General features: G+C 42.8%; 3 protein-coding genes across 3 annotated transcripts in view; 1 reads left to right on the top strand and 2 right to left on the bottom strand.

Moving 5' to 3' along the window:
• The window catches only part of SPATA1 (spermatogenesis associated 1), a 37,203-nt gene extending 32,979 nt beyond the window's left edge, over positions 1-4,224 (bottom strand). The window contains exons 1-2 of the mRNA XM_073357224.1: positions 4,063-4,224; positions 677-942 (exon numbers count right to left, since the gene is read on the bottom strand). Coding sequence (XP_073213325.1) covers positions 677-712 — 36 coding nt within the window. The 5' untranslated portion in view covers positions 713-942; positions 4,063-4,224. The remainder of the gene's footprint in view (positions 1-676; positions 943-4,062) is intronic.
• Positions 4,225-4,363: 139 nt separating this feature from the next.
• GNG5 (G protein subunit gamma 5) lies at positions 4,364-9,200 on the top strand. The gene is made up of 3 exons (XM_073357222.2): positions 4,364-4,574; positions 7,607-7,762; positions 8,955-9,200. The coding sequence occupies exons 1-2, from the start codon at positions 4,494-4,496 to the stop codon at positions 7,730-7,732; spliced, it is 207 nt and encodes a 68-aa protein (XP_073213323.1). The 5' UTR covers positions 4,364-4,493; the 3' UTR covers positions 7,733-7,762; positions 8,955-9,200.
• RPF1 (ribosome production factor 1 homolog) lies at positions 8,867-20,648 on the bottom strand. The gene is made up of 9 exons (XM_073357221.2): positions 20,333-20,648; positions 19,843-19,899; positions 16,939-17,019; positions 16,403-16,498; positions 14,360-14,513; positions 13,232-13,314; positions 12,067-12,248; positions 11,852-11,978; positions 8,867-10,855 (listed from the first exon to the last, which is right to left on the bottom strand). The coding sequence occupies exons 1-9, from the start codon at positions 20,513-20,515 to the stop codon at positions 10,814-10,816; spliced, it is 1,005 nt and encodes a 334-aa protein (XP_073213322.1). The 5' UTR covers positions 20,516-20,648; the 3' UTR covers positions 8,867-10,813.
• Between the last annotated feature and the right edge of the window lie 250 nt (positions 20,649-20,898).

The raw sequence follows: 20,898 nt of genomic DNA on the forward strand, positions 1-20,898 counted from the left end.
ATGCTGGCATTTAACAGCTACTTTGCATGGATGTAAATGGCTACACAAAGTGTAAGGCAATGGAAAATCAGGCCCTTTATGCTCTAGTTTTACTCCTTGCCTTCACTCTGAGCCATGCAACAGAAAGGAGTGCAGGGCTCACCATTAATATACATTCGTCTTATTAATGACAAACACAGACGGAGGTCTTCACAACACTAGGAAAAAAATTCAAAACATTTCCAGACTTCTAAGAATTATAGCAATAGTCCAAGTACTCAAGTGCACAGGCCAGTGGCTGTTGAAACCACGACTAGACCTGAGCTGAGGAGGGTTAGGTGATATTATGCTTAAAACTGTGATGGCCATGGGAGCCCTGTTGATAGCTGAGCTGCCAATATTGCTATCTTTGATGCAGCTGAACCAGTGTTAGAAATAGTGGGAAATTTTTGGAAAAGTTTCCTAGTGTATATGTGGCCTATATAAACAACCATCACAAATAAGCTTTAGTGAATATTCCTACAAACTTTTGGTTATTAAATATAAACTAAACTTTGAATGGTTTTTCACGTACACATCTTTAAAATAAGTGGATATTTTCTTCACATATCTGCCAGAAAATGTTGCATGGCAGAAACTTTCACAGTTTAGAACAGTTATATAGATTTTCTAAAATATTCAGAGCAAAAATTCTCACCTCTGATGTTGGAGGTCTAGTTTGACTGAATGACATATTCACTGGTGCCTGTATTGGATGTCACTGAATTCCAGATGGATTTTTAAATTTCGTTTGTATCTTAGCACTATGTAACAGTAAGGGTTATGATAAATCCTGTAAGTCAAAAATGGTATTCCATTCAGTTTGAATCTGTTTCCACTTCGTACAAAAGTTTTAGAAAAAAGCAGCAGAGAGCTTGTAAGTAGGTCCTGGATTCAGGCTGAAGGCTTTGATTCCAGCAAAACCTGAAGACAAACTGCAAAGAGTTAAGTACTGACTAGTAGGCTTAACACTCCCTTTGATGTGAACACACCTTCTATACAACTAAATATCACCTAAGTAACCCAGTGAATTGCATAATTGCAGTTGTGCAACTAAGGTTTGCATTAGTATTCTGAGTAACATTTTCCATTCTTCTTTCATCAAAAAGTATTTAATTACTGTATATAGTTTTCTATATTTCTACAGTGCATCTAACAAACACAAGATGTATTTCTTCCAGTGTCTGGATTTATTTTTGGTAGGTGGGCAAGAATGGCAGAGTCTGAAGCCATGCAGTCATTCACACCTATGACATTTCAGCATGCAAGAATCAAAATGGAAAAGTAGTCCAAGGACACTTGGCTTCATCCATGAAGCAAGAGAGGATGTGGGAATGGGCAAGTCCCTGTATCATTAATCCTATCTACGGATATGCACATTTCAAACTGTGATAATTTCTCCACGGATTCCAATACCCAGATTTTTCATGCTATTTAACCCTCATTTTAGCGGGGTATTGAACCATCAATGCATTGTTTCAATGCAAGAAAGGCTTCCTGGATCAGTGTTGGAAGCTGACAAATCTGACTGGTAATAGGACACATCTTATCTAGACTGGTAAAAGCAAATGCCTGGTCAAACCAGAATAAAGGTTGTTTCTTGGCCTGGGTGCAAGGCTCAACATCAAAAAGGCACATACACTTCCTAGGCTTTTACACAACACTTGCTTTAGATCCTTTGCTGCCATAAATATACACTACCTGTCAGGTTGCTGACAAGTACCAAACGTGCTAGTATAGACAGGCTGATGATTAGTGCTTCTGGTTTTTTGAGTTTATTAATTTAATTTTTGGAGGATTATTTGTATCAATTTTTGAATTTTATGTAGGTGTCCAAAAAACAGGGTTTTTCATGGCTTTCTCTTTGTATATGTTATATATATATTACTCATTACAGTCATATATGCTGTAATGAGTAATCTCTTTGTAATGTTCCCTAGTGAGCATCAGCAAGGTCTACTGAGACCAATTAACGTTGCAATATGTTAGTGTGCATTACAAATCACACCTCCCATAGTCTGCATTACTGCTCCATGTAGACAAGCTCTCAGACAAAAGTAACCTTTTCTGGTATTTACTGGATAAGCACCAATTTAATTTGTTTTGCATCGGGGGTGTTTTATTTGTGTTTTTTGGTTAAAACCTAAATTAAGAAGCCCTATTTATGATTAACAAATAGAGACAGATAGATTATCATTAAAAGGACAGAATTGAGTGTCTGGCTTTAATTCCCAGTTCTGCCCTTCACTGAGTTCTGATCCTGACTTCAGTAGTTTTACCTGAATAAGGAACACAAGGTCACTTTGATCAGACCCCTCTTTTGAGACATTAGGAAAGTCATTTAACAACTCTGTGCCTCAGTATCCCTATCACTAAAATGAAAATAATAATTCTCATTGACCTCCCATGGCTGTTATGAGTCTTGATTAATGATTGTTCATAAAGTGCTTTAAGATCCTCGGTAAAAAGACCTGAGGAGTGCAAAGTATTCTTCTTCCTCCTATTCCATTTAGACTGCAAACACTGTTTACATTTTTCGCTGATGACTGAGATTACCATATCTAATGGTTCCTTTAAAACAACAGATTTAATTGTCTCTTTAGGCCCTTGGCCTACAAACCACAAATTCTCCAATCTTGTGTTTTACACGGATGTAATTTTCTATCACTATAAAAACAAACAAAAAGCCTATGCTTACTGTACCACCCACCCCAGTGCCTTATTCTACATATTCCTTCCTTCCTTCTTTCCTCCCTCTCGGTCTCTATCCCATTGCTTTTTCCTGTTTTGTCAAAGTAAATCCAGATTCTAAGATCTTTGGCCAAGAACCTCGGAGGTATTTAGGTTCCTAACTTCTACTGAAATCAATGGGATTATAAAATGGCCAATAATTGTACAACATATCTATTATCAAATACTATATCACAGTCGTTCAGTTACCATCTTTTTCTAGAATAAGGGATTTAAAACCAGTTGTCAAAAGGTTTTAGATGAGAATTTATGTTTTTCAGCAAAAAAACCCCTCAAGCTACAATTTCTATTAATCTTTTGTTGTCTGAATTAATTGCAACAAACTCAAAATGCATCTAGTTAATGGGAGTCCTCTAAATTAGTATTTTTTCCTAGAAACATCTGTTGAAATTAGATTGATATGTTTAGGTCAATTTATCTGAGGAGCTAATTTTATTCTGACTCATCACAAGCATTATTTTATAGTATAAAAACTCTCTAGGCCTGGATTCAGCATTATTTTCTCCCTAAATCCAACCTAAAAAAATTTTCCATTTTGTCTCCATTTTAGGGGAATTTCTCCAGAAATTACTTGGAAGCTACTAAAGAAATGCAAAGTCCCAAACCCACAATATATAGTGGGAGCATTATATGCCAGCGATTGAAACTTTGTTTTACTATTCACCTTATTTTTCTCAGAAATAGTGAATTATAAATCAAATACTCAAAATCCATGAAAAATCTAATACAAAACGGTATACTAATGTATACTTGTAGAACTAACTGTTCACCATCCTAGAGGCAGGGTGGGTGAGGTAAATCAACTTGGTGTTGATGAAAGGATAAGCCAGTTTAAGCAGTACATGAAAGAAACAAAAGTCACTAGTGCCAGAGGGGCACTCCTAAGAACCATGTTCTGATTGTTCAAATATAATGAGGGAAGGAGATTGCGGTTTTTGGTCGACTTTGCCACAGGCTTGTGTGATCTCATCTTAGGCAAGTTGCAGCTTCTCCTTCCCCATTTATAAAATGGGCTGTTACTCCAAAGGTGAGCAGGGCAGGAGGTTCACTTCATGAGTTTATATAGAAAGCACTTTGGGATCGCTGGCTAGCAGGTGCAACAGAGCCGCAAATTACATGATCTTGTATGTTTCTTCTTCGGTTTGGGTTATTTGATTTACCCTGCGCCGCTTGGCTGGCCTTGCCCCGGCCGAGGGAGGGGTTTCCTGGGTAACGTTTCCCTTTTCAAACACTGCCAGGCGAGCAGAGGCCCTTGACCACAGAAACAGCGGGTCACTAAGGCGCCACGATTACCTGCCCCGGCGCCTTCTCGCCACGCGTCCCAGGGGCCGGAGCAAACCAAGCCGAGGCGCTGAACCCCGACCCCGGGACTCCTGGCGCTGGGGCGGCCCAGGGACGGGGTATGGCCACGCTATCAGGCCCTAGGGAGATACGCCGCTACGGGGACACCTGCGGCGCTGTATCCGGACAGTGACATTGGCGTCATTTCCCACAGGCTCCGCCGCCCCAGACCCCACAGCACACCCGGGCTGGGGCCGCTCCGGCGAGCCCTCGAGCGCGGTCGCAGCGCCCCCTCAGGCCGGGCCGGCGCGCCGCCCTCCCGCTGAGACGGCGGCTGCGCAGGCGCCGGCGGCAGTTTGGGAAGCGCCGGAAACTTCGTGCTAAAGTTCCGAGCAGCGCCTGGCTCCGCCGCCCGAGCCGAGCCGAGCCGCTCCCCGCGCGCCATGTCGGGCTCCTCCAGCGTGGCGGCCATGAAGAAGGTGGTGCAGCAGCTGCGCCTGGAGGCCAGCGTGAGCCGCGTGAAGGTGGGAAAGGCCGCGGGGCACCCGGCCGGGCCGCCAGTGCCGCGCCCAGGCCCCGCGCCGGAGGGGCAGAGCTGCCGCCCGCCCCGTCCCGTCCACCACCCCCCCGGGGCGGCCCGCAGCTCCCGTTACTCTGGGCTAACGGCTAGTCGAGAGCCCCTGTGCGCAGCTGTCCGCGCGTGCCCAGCCCCGAGCCCCGCGCGGGGCTCCAGGCCGTTCTTGTACGTGCGGACAGACGCGCCCCACGCGCAGGGCTGTCGTACCGCGCTGCTGCGCCGGGCAACTGGGTGGGGTGGCAGCGGCCGCGGGCTCAGCGCGTCCCAGCCGCTCGCTTCCTGATCCCGGGGTGTGCTGTGCTGCAGGGCGGGGCTGCCCCAGCTGGGCACCTTCCCCTCCGGGCCCGTCACTTAAGGTGCCCTGCTGTGCGGAGTCTCCCCGCCCTGCCACCTCTCTGCACAGGGCTCGCTCGGCCTGGGCCTGGGCCAGGCGATTAGCTTTGGTCAAGGACCAAACTGCAGAGAAAATAATTAAAAGTCCAGGTCAGTTCCCACTGATCTGCGTTTGGCCCCCGGTCCACCTGTTGACTACCCCTGGTTTCGGCTGTTGCAGGCCTCTACCCCTTTTTGATCATTCAGATATAAAGTTGAGACATCCCTGGAGCCCTCGCATACGCTGAGTGAGCATCGCCTGTGGACTTGGTGGCTAGGATAGGCCTTGTGTCAAATTGGCAAGCTACAGTTTGCAGGTCTCCCTTCAAAATGAGTAACTGGGGAGAAAGCACCTGCTATGTTTTCATTTTACTGCTATGTTTTAATGTACCTACAACCTTTTGTAAAAAAATAATGCTCTTCATGTCTTGTCTCATCCCAAGAATGTTTTCTTGATGGAGAGGAATGGGACAATGAAGTTAATTTATCTGAGGCAGCCACAATTGGCCTTGTTTTTCCTCCAAAATGAGGGCTATTCTTATGTTGTGGGGAAAGCTTAAAAAAATGTGTAAAGCAACCTTCAGGCTAAGTTAGAGAGAATTGGTTTTTTTAACATTTATTTGGTGATGGACTTGCAGACATGTTAGTTAAGCATGACAGCATCAAGGATTATTTAAAACAGTGAGACTCAACCTTTCCAGACTACTGTACCCCTTTCTTGAGTCTGATTTGTCTTACAAACCCCCAAGTTTCACCTCACTTAAAATCTACTTGCTTACAAAATCAGACATAAAAATACAAAAGTGTCACAGTACACTAGTACTGAAAATGTGCACTTTCATTTTTACCATAGAATTATAAAATAAATCAACTGGAATATAAATATACTTATTTCTGTGTACAGCATATGGCGCAGTATAAATAAGTCATTGTATGAAATTTTAGTTTGTACTGATTTCACTAGTGCTTTTTCTGTAGCCTGTTGTAAAACTAGACACATATCTAGATAAGTTTATGTAACCCCAGAACGCATGTCCCTGGTTGAAAACCACTTATTTAAAATTCTTCACCTGAGTGGCAGAAGGCTTTTCCCTCTCCTTTTGGTGCATATAAAATACAATTTAAATGACCAGCTACTGGAAGGTTTGGTCAGAGTAAATTAGGCTTTGTTTTCAGCCACTCCTCCCACTTAATTCAAAGGCTTAAACTCTTTTGGGGAAGCACTGTGTCTCAAGAGTTTGCACTGTGACCTCCACAGTGTCACCCCACTCTGAGTCATCAGCCTGCAACTGTAATACAGATATAGACACCACTTCTAGGATCATCACTGTGCTTAGTTTGGAACTGAATTTTAAAATACAGTGGGTGGATTTTTCACATTCTTGAGGGCATATATAGATTCTTATATCAATATATTTATACAAAAATGGTATACTGACATAGCTCTTGTTATTCTTAAGGCTTGTCTTCAGTGTTAGCTTAAGTTATCGAGTTCACACTTATTCAAGTGAGAGAAGTTGAAAACACTGAAACACAACATTAGAGCAGCACAATAGGATTGGATTAGCAGCATGGAGTAGTTGAGTCCCCACTGCTTTACTAGTCCTAGCACAGGGGTGGGCAAGCTTTCTGGCCCGAGGGCCACATGGGGGTTTCCAAAACTGTATGGAGGGCTGGGTAGGAAAGGATGTGCCTCCCCAAACAGCGTGGCCTCTGCCCCCTCCCACTTCCCACCCCCTGACTGCCCTTCTCGGAGCCATCCAACCCCCCATTCCTTGTCCCCTGACTGCCCCCTCCCAGAACCCCACCCCCTAGCCAACCACTCCGTGTCCCAACTGCCCCCCAGGACCCTCTGCCCCCTTACCATGCTGCTCAGAGTGCCAGGACTGGCAGCTATGCTGCCCAGCAGGAGCTTGCTGCCCCACTGCCCAGAGCACTGGTGGCACGGCAAGCTGAGGCTGCAGGGGAGGGAGGGGAGCCAGGGAGGGGCCAGGGGCTAGCCTCCCCGTCCAGGAGCTAAAGGGCCGGGCAGGACGGTCCCACAGGCCGCAGTTTCCAATCTCTGTCCTAGCAACACCTGAGCTTCAACCTATACACTGCCAAACCAGCCACCTCAAGTTAAAAGCACCACTTATCTGAACCTAGTTGTTTGTGCACAGGAGCTGGGATAGAGTCAACACTTGTTATACCTTGAGCTAACCCTGTAGTGAAGACAAGCCCTTAGAAAAAGTATAAAGTAAAACAGTCTTGGGACTTGCATCAGGTGGCAGACACTGGTGTATGATTGCATGTCTTGTAAAAATTAGCCATAGTGCATTCAATGCTACTTCAGCTTGAGGGACCTGTATGTATAGTAGCCAAGAGCTGACTTTCAAAGATGTGCTGAACTGTGCACCCAGTATCTGAAGACAAGACCAACTCCCTTAAAATAGAGTATTACTGAATGCTGTAGTTTTTCTGACTGAACAAAAACTAAAATGCAAGTGTTTTGTGTGTAATAAAATCTAGCTGTACTGAATGCAGCACCCTCTATACGTTACAGAATATGTTACGTACAAGATAAAGTATTTGCTGTGAATCCTAATTTAAAATTTACTTTATGACTAGGTTTCTCAAGCCGCAGCAGACTTGAAGCAGTTCTGTCTGCAGAATGCACAACATGATCCCCTACTGACAGGAGTGTCTTCAAGTACAAATCCATTCAGACCCCAGAAAGTCTGTTCATTTTTGTAATTTGGTGAACTATCTTGGTCTCTTTCAGTGGTAAGTTTTTTAAATGAACAATGATACAAGTTGTTCCTATTTGTCCTGATAATATAAGCTGCCATCAGGTCATTCATTTTAAATGTATATAACATTCATTTTGGAGTATATTTTTAAAAAGTTCTGACTTTTCAATAAACTTTTCCACTAAAATAGACTGCTCTCATTTCCTCACCAAAGAAAAGAATTTAATGCTAGTGAACAATGTCCTGTTTGCCAGTCCTAAAGTCTTTTGTCCATGGAACAGGTAGAGCATGGATTCTGGCAGTGTAAGATTCTGCTCTACACTAAGCTTTTCCTGAGAACCACACCCAGGAATTAAGATGCAGTGGTAATCAAGTTCTTTTAGTACTCCACTCAAAAAACCCCTTACTTGTAATAAGAATTTAAATGCTATTTCTCAAGTCCCAGCCCCTACCATCACAATTGGGGGGGGGGGGGGACTGAAACATCTGTTTCTGCTGACATCACATGCAGAAGTCCTTTGGACAACAGTTTAGACATACTACCTCTAAAAGAGAGGGTTTTTTCCCCCTGTAACCTCTCCAGACAGCAAACTTTATGGGGGCAGTCCTACTCTGTTTTGAGGATGAGCCAGAAAAGTTAGGAACACCTGGTGGTGGTGGGCAGCAAAGTGATTGTCCTTAGTCTACAGCATTAGTGGAGGCAGTAGCTACCACCTCTCACCCAATAGTCTGTGTCTCTTCATGTGGAAGTGGTATTTAGAGGAGAATGTTTGCAACTATTGTTGCTGTAGAACAATTTATTTTCTCTGGTCAACCAGTTCAGACCACTCAATTTAACAGATCCAGCTCCTAGGACAACAAGCCCCCTATTTACTTGTACAAGTTGGATTCTGCCTCTAGTCCCTGCTGTATAACATCCTACCTCGGAGAATTTACAATATATAAACTTCTGAAAGTGATGGCAATGAAAGCCACCCTTTGTCCCATGAGCTACCTGTGAAGGTGAACTAATTTATACCTACTTGTGCATCCAATGAAGTGAGCTATAGCTCACAAAAGCTTATGCTCAAATAAACTGGTTAGTCTCTAAGGTGCCACAAGTACTCCTTTTCTTTTTACTTGTCTATAGTGTCATAGATTTACATGGGAGTACTTTCATCAAGCATGCATACAGATTTTCATTACTTTTTTCTAACCACTTCCTTTTTTTTTTTTTTGTCTTTCAGATCTTTTAACACCTTTTCACAGCTGCTCTGTGTGGAGAGAATGTGACTCAAGGAGTGGCTTGGTTTGAAGTCTGTACAAAAGCTTAGCCTTAACAATGTGCCAAGTTAACTCTGTAAATCGCTACTGTTGTCAAACCTCTTACCATCTACCTCTCCAAATGAACTGTGTGCTAGTTGCAATAACTTCTACTTCATGAGGGAATCAGTTTTACATACCAAGCAAAAAATAAAAATGTTTTGACTTAATCTGTTTTTGGAATGACTGTACGGCTGTTTTGTTACTGTGACTCCAATACTTCTCGAAAGTTATTTGAGTTATATATTTACTAAAGCATACTCTGATCGGAGACTTCAAATATTGTGGGTATTCCACATCACTCGCCTGTAACAATTCCAACTGAAGCCAAAAGCACAGATTTCTTCAGAAGTACTCATCTGTGCCTATACAAAGTCGGTGCTGAAGCCAGTGAAGGTTTTTGTTTTACTCGTTACTTGCAGTAGAGAAGAACCATTGCTCTTTTCTACTCAAGATACATAAAGTATCTTCATAATTTTTATGTTACTTGTTCTTAAAAGCAACATAAGACTGTTTGGTTACAAAAGTCCCTCTTGGAAGCTGTACAATCCAATTCCTCACACCCATTTAGCTGATTTAAAGCGTTTGTCTACAAAACAGACTTTGATTACCAATTTGTTAAACCACTGGCCAACTATTCGCTTTTTAGCACCCAGATTAGGGCTGTATTTGCACCTGGAGGCAAATTACTCAAATGGAAGAAGCTGCCTTTCAGACAGTGTGTACATTTAATGAAGTTCAGATACAGCTATATATATACACACACACACACTTGCTCCATTTTTGGAAACTTGTTAAATACTTAGTGTATTTTAACTCTGAGCTGTCTTAGTAAGAGACTATACATATCTCTGGTCAGATATCTTTTCCTTCAGACTCCACCTCTCACAATAAAGCTTTTCTTCAAGTACAGCTAATCTGGTTATGAAATGCAGTTCTTGGGAACAGCAGAAGTAGAGCTGTGACAGCAATGACACTGCACAATTTACAGAAACGGCAACACTATTCATGTTTAACCTATTTTAACTGACAGTAGAGTCTGTGTCTACTTACCTTTGAGCACAACCAACCATGCTACTCCCAAACAGCTTTGTTACTAAGGCACTGGGGTAGTAATGATACAGTCTCAGTAATTACTACCGTGCAACCTACTGGCAGCTACTACTCACATTCTAGGAAACTTTGCCAGTTTTGAATCAAAGGATGTGTCTACTCAGCATTCTATAGCATGCTTCCCAATGCAGGCTGACAAACACGCGTTAGCTCTGCTCATACTAGAGTGCTAAAAACAGAAGTGTGGCTGGGGGTGGCATGAGCCCCAGCTCAGGCCAGTCATCTGAGTAAGTTCCTAGGGGATCAGGCAGGTTTGCACTCAGGTGACCAGCCCCTGCCACCCCCACAGCCACACTGCTGTGCTCAAGCAGAGTTAGTACGTGTTTGTCTACCAGCACTGGGATTATGCTTCCCAGCTGCTGCACAGACATACCCTTAGAGGCAGTAGACAGACATACCCTTAGAGGCAATGCTTTAGGAGTAAGCAATGAGGCCTAGTGGGAAGGTTGAGGACGACACCAATTCTGTTTCAAAATATCTGTTGTAGAAAGTTTGAAGCTGTTTGTAGTCTGCTTGCCTGTGCAGATAACATTGCTCAGTGATGAGCAACATTGTTTAACAACAATGAATTTGAGATGACAGGACCAAAGCCAGACTCAATTTAGTTACAGAAGAATTCAAGAAAGTTCTGCACTCCTATTAATTAGGTAGAACTAGATGATCATTTCCATTATAAGTGGAATTTTCTTCTACTTGTGTCCATTTCACGGTGCTGAAATTTAAAGAAAAGATATTCACTGTAAAATTTGCTGTTAAATGTAACAGTAGCAGACACTAAAGAAATAGGCAAATACATATTTTAAAACAAAACTATAGCGGGGGAGGAAGGTGGTGTGTATCTTCCCAGTGGCATTGCAGCTGCAATGTACTTTAACTAGTTCTTGGATTCAGCCTGCCAGGATTAGCAGTGGGGAAGATGAAGATCAGAGAGTACATACTCCATTTTTAGGTGTGGCATTATCAAAATCACATAGATGGCTCATAAATGGAAATGTGCTGACACACTCACCATAAAGGTGATTATGGTTCTTTCATGTCTGTTTAAGAAGAGGACTACATCTACCACTTACTCCGGCAGATCAAAGTGTACCAGAGTTTTTCCCTCTTGTAGCTTTGCAATGCTGCCTAATATTTCTAAACTTGGAAGCTAAGTGCTACAACTCCATGGCCAAAAATGACTAGTGAAGTTGTTCAATACTACTTATTGATTCTATCACTCCCATTTTATTTAAAATTATGTGAAAAGTCAGTTTGACCTGAGATATTTATGCACACAATCAAGCCTCACTTACTCGCACATTAGATTTATTTCTGTTTACACACTAATGAAATAATCATAATCAACTTTACCAGCAAGATAGTAGCAAGTTCACATTAATAAAGTCTCAGTAAGACTTTTTACAAGTTCTGTCACAGAACAGTTGTATACTACTAATTATGCTAAAGTTCAACTACACTTTACAAATAACTGATTGAGCTATATTAGTACTTGTTATCCCTGCTTTTTTTTATTGATCACTTATTTTCCAATATGCAAGTTAGAAAGGTTCTGCTATATTTCTTTAGAAACTCTAAATGAAGTTTCAGTTAGCCATGTCCATACTTTAAATGCCATTTACAACTTTTCTTTTAGGCTGACGTTTGTGGTCACATTTCAGAATGCCAAAATTTTAAGTGCCCATCCCGATATCATTACTGAAAGGCATACCTTGTGAATCCATTCATACTCTCCAAATTTGGAATCAAAGGTTCCTTTTTGAAGAGACCTCAGTTTTAAGGTAAATCGTGGCCCAAGCTCTTGAATTCCCACTTTCTTTTCACTCCTGAAGATGTACCTTCAAAGCCAAAGGGGAACACATTAGGGTGGGATGTTACAGGAATGCAGTTTTTCTTAGCCACTAGCAAAATGTGAGAAAAGATTACCTGTGAAATCTAAAAAAGATATAGTCTCGCTGATTGTGAAAGGTAGCTACTTGTCTTCCAATGAACTGAGGATCATGTGGGAAGAGAGAGGCAAACATGCGACCAACGGAATGGCCCAGTCGTGTTGTAAAGTTATTCAGGATTACTTCAGGTTGATGTTCTGTGGGCGCCTTTCCTTTTCGCTGGAATGAAAGTAACAAGGTAGGGAGGATAACAAGTTAAATACAAAAAAATTTCCAAAGATATATATATATATATATTCAAAGACAGAAATTTGAACAAATATAAAAAAGAGGGGAAGAAGGTTAAGGCCAAAAGATGTATTAACTCCCCACGTTAAATGCTATAAAGAACATATATATAGTACAGCATCGTTTGGAAACATTTAAGGACCTCAAAATTCTACGAATTCATTGATTAAAAAAACAAATTTCTTGAATAAATATGAAGAGAATGATAGTTATTCCTTCTATATTTTCCCCTCACCAAAAAAAAAAAAAAAAAAAAAAATCAGTTCAGCCATCACAAAAACCTTGAAAATCTCTGTGGACATTCAAGTCTCGTTGCTACCAAAGCTACTCTTTTCATCCATCCATCCAGGCCAACCTTTAATGACACCAGATTGACTAAAGGTGATTTCAGTTCCTTCATTGTTAAAGTACATTAAAAAAAAGAGCACAGTGCTTTTAGACTACTTGGGGCTAAACAAGAGTTCAGTATTTCCAGTACACCATCAGGATTCCTATACATTTGTGATGGCAGTGTATAAAAAACAAAGTAAGAGAATATATACACAAAGTGGAGAACTGAGACTTTGGGAGTTGGTACACAACTGATTTTATATAATGCTATTGCAATGAGTGCAAAAAATGTATCAGAGATAAAAACAAAGTGATCAATCCACTGCAGGAATTATTGGGTGAAAGTCTATTGCCCTGCTATGTAAGAAGTCAAACTAAAGAATAGAGGTCCTGGTCCTCCTCGCCTCAAAAACAGTAGAACATCACCATCTTTATGAAACCAACTGCATATCATGCAAGTCTGAACAGTTTCCTCAGCAGACAAAAGTTAAGAAAATGTGAAAGGAAAAAACTTATACCACTAAGCCATTTGGATCATGCATTTATTAGTTTTTTGCTGTTATTGAGGGAATAATAAACCTGACCTTTATTTCTTTACGCAGACGAACGCTGCTCATTCTAAAATGAGCAGTTGGACCATCAGGCAAATGACTTAAAACAAGCCCATCTGTTTCAGAGAGTTAAGAAAAGCTGGCATAGATAAGAAGTTCAGAATGCAATTTAAACAGAATACAACAGAAGTGATTTATATAGAAACCTGTGTTGAGTTCCACAGAAACATTACATTAGAGCTCTTCTAATTTACACAACCTATATTTCATATATAAGACAGTTATACCTACCCTCTTCTCTGCAATAGTGGAGCTTGGAATGCTGTAACAAGGTCTCATATTACTAAAATTTCCATACTTACACAAAGACACTATAGAAAATATATTAGCATACTATGAAGTATCATTAAAACTTTACTGGTCAAATAGTTAACCAGAACACATTATTTATTTTCTATTTTGCTATAGATCACTATAAACATAACAATGAAAGTTTATGTATATTAACAAAATCCAACAGCTGATTAAACTACTTAAATTTAGTGCAATAAGAATGTTTATTCATGCACTAAGTTGTCTCAAAAAAATAGAGTGATTCACTTGTTGATAAGAATTCCAAGCCATACATAGAATGCCAGTATATTGGATACATTCAGCATTTCTTTACCTAACCACCAAGAATATCCTTCCATTTAAAGTGCTAAATTGATGCCCTTTATGATCAAACATGAAAACAATACATACAAGGATGTGCCAAATCGAATACCGATATGGAACCATATTATGGCACCTGTGCTGTGGGCCTCAGAATTGACCTGAGGCATGCAGATATCTGAGTAGCAAGTTATTGTTCTTAAAACCTTATAAATACAAAGTTACAAGTTACAGTTTGAGACAGACCCAAAAAATGGTCTTTGGTTTCATATTTGGCCTGTAGAAAAGTAGAAATACTGGTTTTTAACTTCTAAAGACAGTGAAAAATTGCACTACATCAACTTGAAATTGCACAGTGAAGACAAAAGCATAAAGGATTTGGGAGAGAACTTGGAGACTTATATAGCCCAATTATTTTCTTAACTTTGTCTAGAATTAGTGTACTAATATCTTCATCATATAATAGAGAACTCTATGAAGAAACTCCCTCTTGTGTATGAAGGATACTTGGTATTTTGCGATCTTCATTAATAACAATCAGATCTGTGAAGTCTCTTGAGATGCACTGTGGGATAATTCTTTTCAGAGCCAGTCCTCTTCGATAGTAAACATGTGAGTTAGGTATGATAGTAGACAGCTGTTCACAGAATCTCACTGTTCTCTGCACAATAGAAAGCCTTGATTGCAATATCTCAATTGTTGGGTATATTGTAAGGTTCATAAAAAGGGTTACATTTCATACAACTGCCTCCTTCTTTCAGTGTATCTAGCTACCTCTTCATCAAATACAGCAGAAGCTGTGTTATGTGGCACTTTATCAACCAGAAAACTCTATTAACGGGCATTTCTGATATTTACTAATACAAATCTTCAATCTAGTAACCGAGACTAGTATACTGCCCAGTAGGTTATGCAACTGCACATTCTGCACTCTACTTTTATGCAAAAGAGGCAGAAGACAAGTAAGCAAGCTGACATCAGGAACTTATTCAAAAAAGCAGCTTCCAAGGTTTGTCATAGGGTCATTACAGATTCAGCCCAATCTCCTATACCTTCTACATCTACAGTGATAATTGATGTTGATAATGATGACCCTGAGGCACTGCAAGATCCTGAAGTGTCTTCAGAATCAAAGATTAAATTATATTCAGTATAGTTTTAGTGTTAAGTATATTTTTTGTGATTTGGGTACACGTCATGTGCTTCCCACGGTGATACATGGTGTCATAAGATAACCTACTGTATAGAAACCTTTACCTGTAGACACCTAAGTGCTTCAAGAAACCAACCACCCTGCAGTGCAGTACTACTACTGGATTAGTGAGTACTATTGTATAGTTTATTCGTTTTACTGTATTCTAATGCTTTGAAAGTTGGTATTCCATTTGGTAAGTATAACTCTTAGTTGACTATAATTTTTGACTAACCAGCGTCCCCCAATCCCCCAACATTCCGGATAACAAAGCTTTTACCGTACTGTGTTTTTCTTAAACATTTCTTCCATGAACTCTACCAACATTAACACAAAGCAAAGTGCTGTACATTGAAAACACCACACCAGTCACTAGAGAAAAAAGTGTCTGATATTCTGCTGCATTACAGGTCTGAACTGTATTGTCCATCTTCTACTTAGAAAGTAAACTCCTTGGGGCAAGGACAGTAGCTTCCCTCCATTTTGGAGGGCACTCTGTGTTGACACTCAAAAAATGCAGAAAACACTATTTTTGTAGAGACTCCATTATTCCTTGAACACAGTAAAGTGGAAAAATTCTAATATTAAGTAATAGCACTCATGGTTTTAATACAATAACAAAATATTAAAGGGACACAATCAGCTTGCAAATAAATCACTTAAAAAAAAAAAGAGTTAAAAGTAGTTTCAGGTACGACACCTGCCCAAGTCCCCTGACAATTTGAGGTTTTACAGATCACATTTTCTTAATTTTAAAAAGTGTTTTTCATTCTTCTATGCTCTGTGCGAAAACCACCAATAGCCCCAATCCTGCAATAAAAAACTGCGTTGGCACAAAGCTCTACCCATGAAGAGTTCATTGCAGGATTGAGATCAAAGGGAAGGAACAGACTATAAACAAAGTAAACCAACTGAAGAAAAACAATTCAGATAGAGATGCAATTTTCAATTTGGAGGTGTTCTTTTAAGACTGCGCAAATGCAGAGGTATTGTGAAAGGCATTACATTTAAAGATCTACAGAATGAAGTCTCCTATTCATCAAATGAAGAGACAAAGCTTAAGACAGTGGCAGTAAACATTTCCTGATGCTGCACTGCCAATGTACATCTATCCTGACACAGAGGAACCGCAGAGTTGAGAATTAAGACGTTTCCCTGCCCATTAAGTCCTCTGTCTCTCTGTTGAGATTACCAACAAAGGGACCATTGTTTAAGTCACTTCTGGACTCCAGTAGCACCATCTAGCATGAAATGAAAACCTCTATTCCATAATCAGCTGCCTAAGTCTTTCAGACCTCCCCATAAAGTGATTCACAAAAATTTAAAGATTACACTTAAATTTTATAAATGTATTTTACCCCACGAGGTCTATCTGAAGTTGTGATAAGAATCTTGGGAACTGTCTGTCTATTGAAGTATGGTGCAAACTCATCGGTAGATTCATCAAAAGCAACCTGGGAACCAAAAAAGACGGCGAATTAAAAAACGTACAGGAAAAACGCACCGTTTTTGGGTTTCAGAGTAGAAGCCCTGTTACACAGTTGTTCACTTAAATTCTGGTACCATTGAAGTCAATAGCAAAATTCTATACGGGTCCAAGTTCTGGCCTATACTGTATTGTTTAGTCAATCTGTCCCATTTTGTATCTATGTTTTTAACAATACAACGGGAGAGAAGATCACAGACAAGGCTTGCTAAGAAATTATTGCTAAGAAAATTATCTTAAATGAAATGATAAAGGGATGACAACATCTGCAATATTATGAATTCATAAATGCCCTAACATAAGAGTGGAAAATAAATATTCATACTTTATAATCAGTCCCTTTTAGTTAAACCATGATTTCCTCCAAAATGTGCTTTACCACCACATATGTAGGGATTATACATTTACCTCTTCATCATTAGGATCTACAGTTGTTTCGTCATAAACTCTCTGATTTTCAATTGTCTTCGGTACAGGCTTTGGTGGTGCCTTTAATATAAAGTAGTTTATTAAGAATACAATAAATTACAGCAATAATCCCTTTAAAAAAATAAAATGTAAGGCATTATTTGTACTTTGCGGTACTGAGGACTTGTCTACACGGTGCTGGCAAAGCAGACTACAGCAGGGGTGGGCAAACTTTTTGGCTCGAGGGCCACATCGGGGTGGGGAAATTGCATGCCAGGTCATGAATGTAGGGCTGGGGCAGGAGGTTGGGGTGTGGGAGGGAGTGTGGGATGTGGGAGGGGGTGCGGTGTGCAGGAAGGGGCTCAGGGCAGGGGGCTGGGGCGCAGGAGGGGTGCAGGGTGTACAAGGGGGCTCAGGGCAGAGGATCGGGGTGCAGGAGGGGGTGCAGAGTGGGCTCAGGCCAGGGGGTTGGGGTGCAGGAGGGTGTGGCAGGGGGCTCAGGGCAGGGGATTGGGGTGCAGGAAGCATGTGGCAGGGGGATGGGGTGCAGGAGGGGTTAAGGGTGTGGGCTCTGGCCCGGAGCCGCTTACCTGGGGCAGCTCTGGGGTGGCAGCGGCGCAAAAGCAGGCTCCCTGCCTGCACTGGCCCCGCACCAGGCCATTCCCGGAAGCAGCCAGCACCATGGCCCAGTGGCCCCCGGGGGGGCCGAGGAAGGACGGGGACCTCCACGCGCTGCCCTCCCCTGCGGGTGCCTCCCCCAAAGCGCCCATTGGCCACAGTTCCCCATTCCTGGCCAATGGGAGCTGTGGGGGGCGGAGCCTGCAGGTGAGGGCAGCGCAAGAAGCCCTCTGTGCCCTTTCCCCTAGGGGCCGCAGGGACGTGGTGCCGGCTGCTTCCAGCAGCGGCGCGGGGGCTGCGATCCCACAGGCCAGATCCAAAGCCCTGACGGGCTGGATCCGGCCTGTGGGCCGTAGTTTGCCCACCCCTGGGCTAGAGGGTTGTGATTTGTAAAGTGCTCTAATATGTTGTGCTCTATCTTGAGGAAACCCTGCTGGCATGCTCTAAAGGAACCTAGTTCACATCAACAAAGTTTCTTACAAATCACACCCTTCTGGCACACTTTGTCATGCTAAGTAGACAAGCTCTGAGTCAAACAATGAGCTCAATTCCACATTCAAGTGAGTGACTCAATTATTCTGTAATGCATTTTGTCAGTTTTTAGTAATAATTCTTTAAAAGCTGGAAGATACCCTAAGACAGCAGTTCTCAACCAGGAGTCTGAGACCCCCTGGCGGGGGGGGGGGTCGCAAGCAGGTTTCAGTGGATCTGCCAAGGAGGCCGGTGTTAGACTCACTGGGGCCCAGGGCAGAAGCCAAGAGCCCCGCCACTTGCGGCTAAAGCTGAAGCCTGAGCAACTTAGCTTTGCGGGGCCCCCTATGGCATGGAGCCCTGGGCAACTGCCCTGCTCGCTCCCCCCACAACGCCGGCCCTGGCTTTTACATGCAGAAAAACAATTGTTGTGGCACAGGTGGGGCATGGAGTTTTTATAGCATGCTGAGGGGGGCTCAGAAAGAAAAAGGTTGAGAACCGTGCCCTAAGACTAACTGTGGTCTTTGGCTACACTACAGAGACTATGCTGGCACAAATCCATAGTACAGCCTACACCAATGGAAAAGGTTTATCCATTGTTGTAGAACACCACCTCCCTGAGTGACAGCAGCTAAGTCAACAGAGGCATTCTGCATCAACACTGGGTTAAGTCAGCATAGTTACATTGCTTACAGACGTGGATTTTTCATACCCCAACCGAGGTAACTAAATCAATCTCAATTTTAAGTGTGGACGAGGCTTTACTTTATTTGTACATCAGTGATACCATCACCTTCATTCTGAAATGAAATCATTAGTTTAATACTAGAAAGGCAATATATGGAGCAGAACACATTGCTACAATATTCAACCCACTTAGTTTCCAAGTTCATAGGAAGTGATTGCTCCCCATTATGTTCCCCGTTTCTTTGTTCTGTGTCAGCCTGTTTTTTTTCTTCCCCACCATTCTCTCCAGGCTTCAGCCAGTAGCTGTGAAAGAAAAGCACCAGGTTCCTGCTGCAAAATATTTTACCCACAGCATCCGCTGTAAAGTTGACTAAGATCACACAGCGTTAGGCTGTTTCACTCAAAGCAGCATTAGATACAGAGTGCATTAGTGCAGAAATGTACAAGTAATGATTTATAATAATAGCTCCTCGTGAACATTGCAACGGTGGAGATTAAAAGACCCCTGGGTTTCAGCAACAAGCAAATACCAAAACGTCGCTGGGTTTCAGCAACAAGCAAAAACCAGTTTATTCACTGTTTGTATAAATGTGAGTATTTATAGTCAGTTTACCTGGGACTGCTCATCATAGTGCTGTTGAGACACAGTGTTGTATAGGTTTCAGCCAAATGGCTAGAACCTAGCAAAGCCACTGTTTATATATATGTGCATATATAAACACTGCATCTGGTTTTCAGGAAGGCCTTGCTTTTCCGCAATTTTACAGTCCATTTGACTGAAACACCTGAGAAATTATCTGCCCAAAGTCATACCACAATTCAACAGAATATTAAACAACGGTTCTCTTAGATTCAAAACAATACTCATTGTATCTCCCCACCTGTGCCACAACAATAGATGTGAACAGCACTATGATCACTAATGGTCTGACTACACAATTATAAAGCATCCACTACCCCAGTTTGTTAGAGCATGTTTAGAGAAATAATTCCAGGTATCAAACTGCAAAAGGTACAATACTAAACTTAAAATTTTATTTTAAAGGGATACAAATATTATACCATGCATAATGCTTTACAGACACAAATAGTAACACACAGGACCCTATAAATAACATTTTTTTTTACCTTATCTCCAAGGGCTTCTCTCTCCTTTTTCCGTTTTTTCTTATTTGCCAATTTATCCTGAATAAGACAGATATCGGATTGGTTAGCTGGGAACAGTGGGTTAAAGGCAGCTCTGCATGTGCCTGTCACTCTGCTGGCCTTCGCACAGGAATCCCCTCTCTACACTGGCTCCATCCGCCGCCCTTTCAGAGAGGAAGGACTTTAACTCCAAAACCATTTCCTGGGAAGTATTTTAACGATGCACCCAGTGACAGAGGCTCCCCCCCCCTTCTCCCTTCGAAACAGTGTTTCCTGTGCTGCCCTGTGTGTCTGCAGCGGTCGGGTCTGATTCTTAGCGTGTGAGCTCTCCGGGGCAGGGGCTGTCCGGCCGGCGGTTGCTACAGCACCGAGCCCAGCGGGTCCCGGCCCACGTGCTGCAATACAAGCAAGCGCCACACGCCCTCCGGCCGGGCCGAGCGCGGACCCCCGCAGGCAGCCCCAGGCCTCCCACCTTCCTCTGCTGCTGCTTCCAGCGCACGAACATGAAATGGCGCCGCTGCTTGTTCTTGATCTCCGATACGCTGAATCCCGGCGGGAACAGGGCCTGGTCCGGGGCCCGCGCCGAGTCCCCAGGCCCCGCGGCCGAGCCCGCCGCTGCGCTGGCCATGCTGGCCATGCTGCCCAGGCCAGACATTTTCCTTCCGGGGCCGCCAGTGGGCCCGCTAACTGGGCATGCGCAAACAGGAGGCGCGGTCCCCAGCTCGGTAGGGACCAGAAGCCAGTACAGGGGAAGGGGGAGGCAGGCTGCTGCAGGACTCACTTGTTTCTTTTCCGACCAACCAGCAACTGGTTTGTGCGCCTGCGCGATGGGAGTGGAGTGAGACCGCAATAAAAATGGAAAGGGTGCGCGCCTGCGTCAAGCGAGGTGGGCTATGGGATGGGAGAGCGCGGAGGGTGCGCGCCCCTGTGCGCTGGCGACGGCACGGGTGGCGCGCACGCTCGCGTCTGTCTCTTCGTCGCTGCGCCTGCCGGTCCCTGTGGGAGGAGGGCTGGCGCGTGCGCAGTGTCCCTGGCTGG

Source organism: Lepidochelys kempii, chromosome 8, assembly GCF_965140285.1.
Source record: "Lepidochelys kempii isolate rLepKem1 chromosome 8, rLepKem1.hap1, whole genome shotgun sequence".
NCBI lineage: Eukaryota > Metazoa > Chordata > Testudines > Cheloniidae > Lepidochelys > Lepidochelys kempii.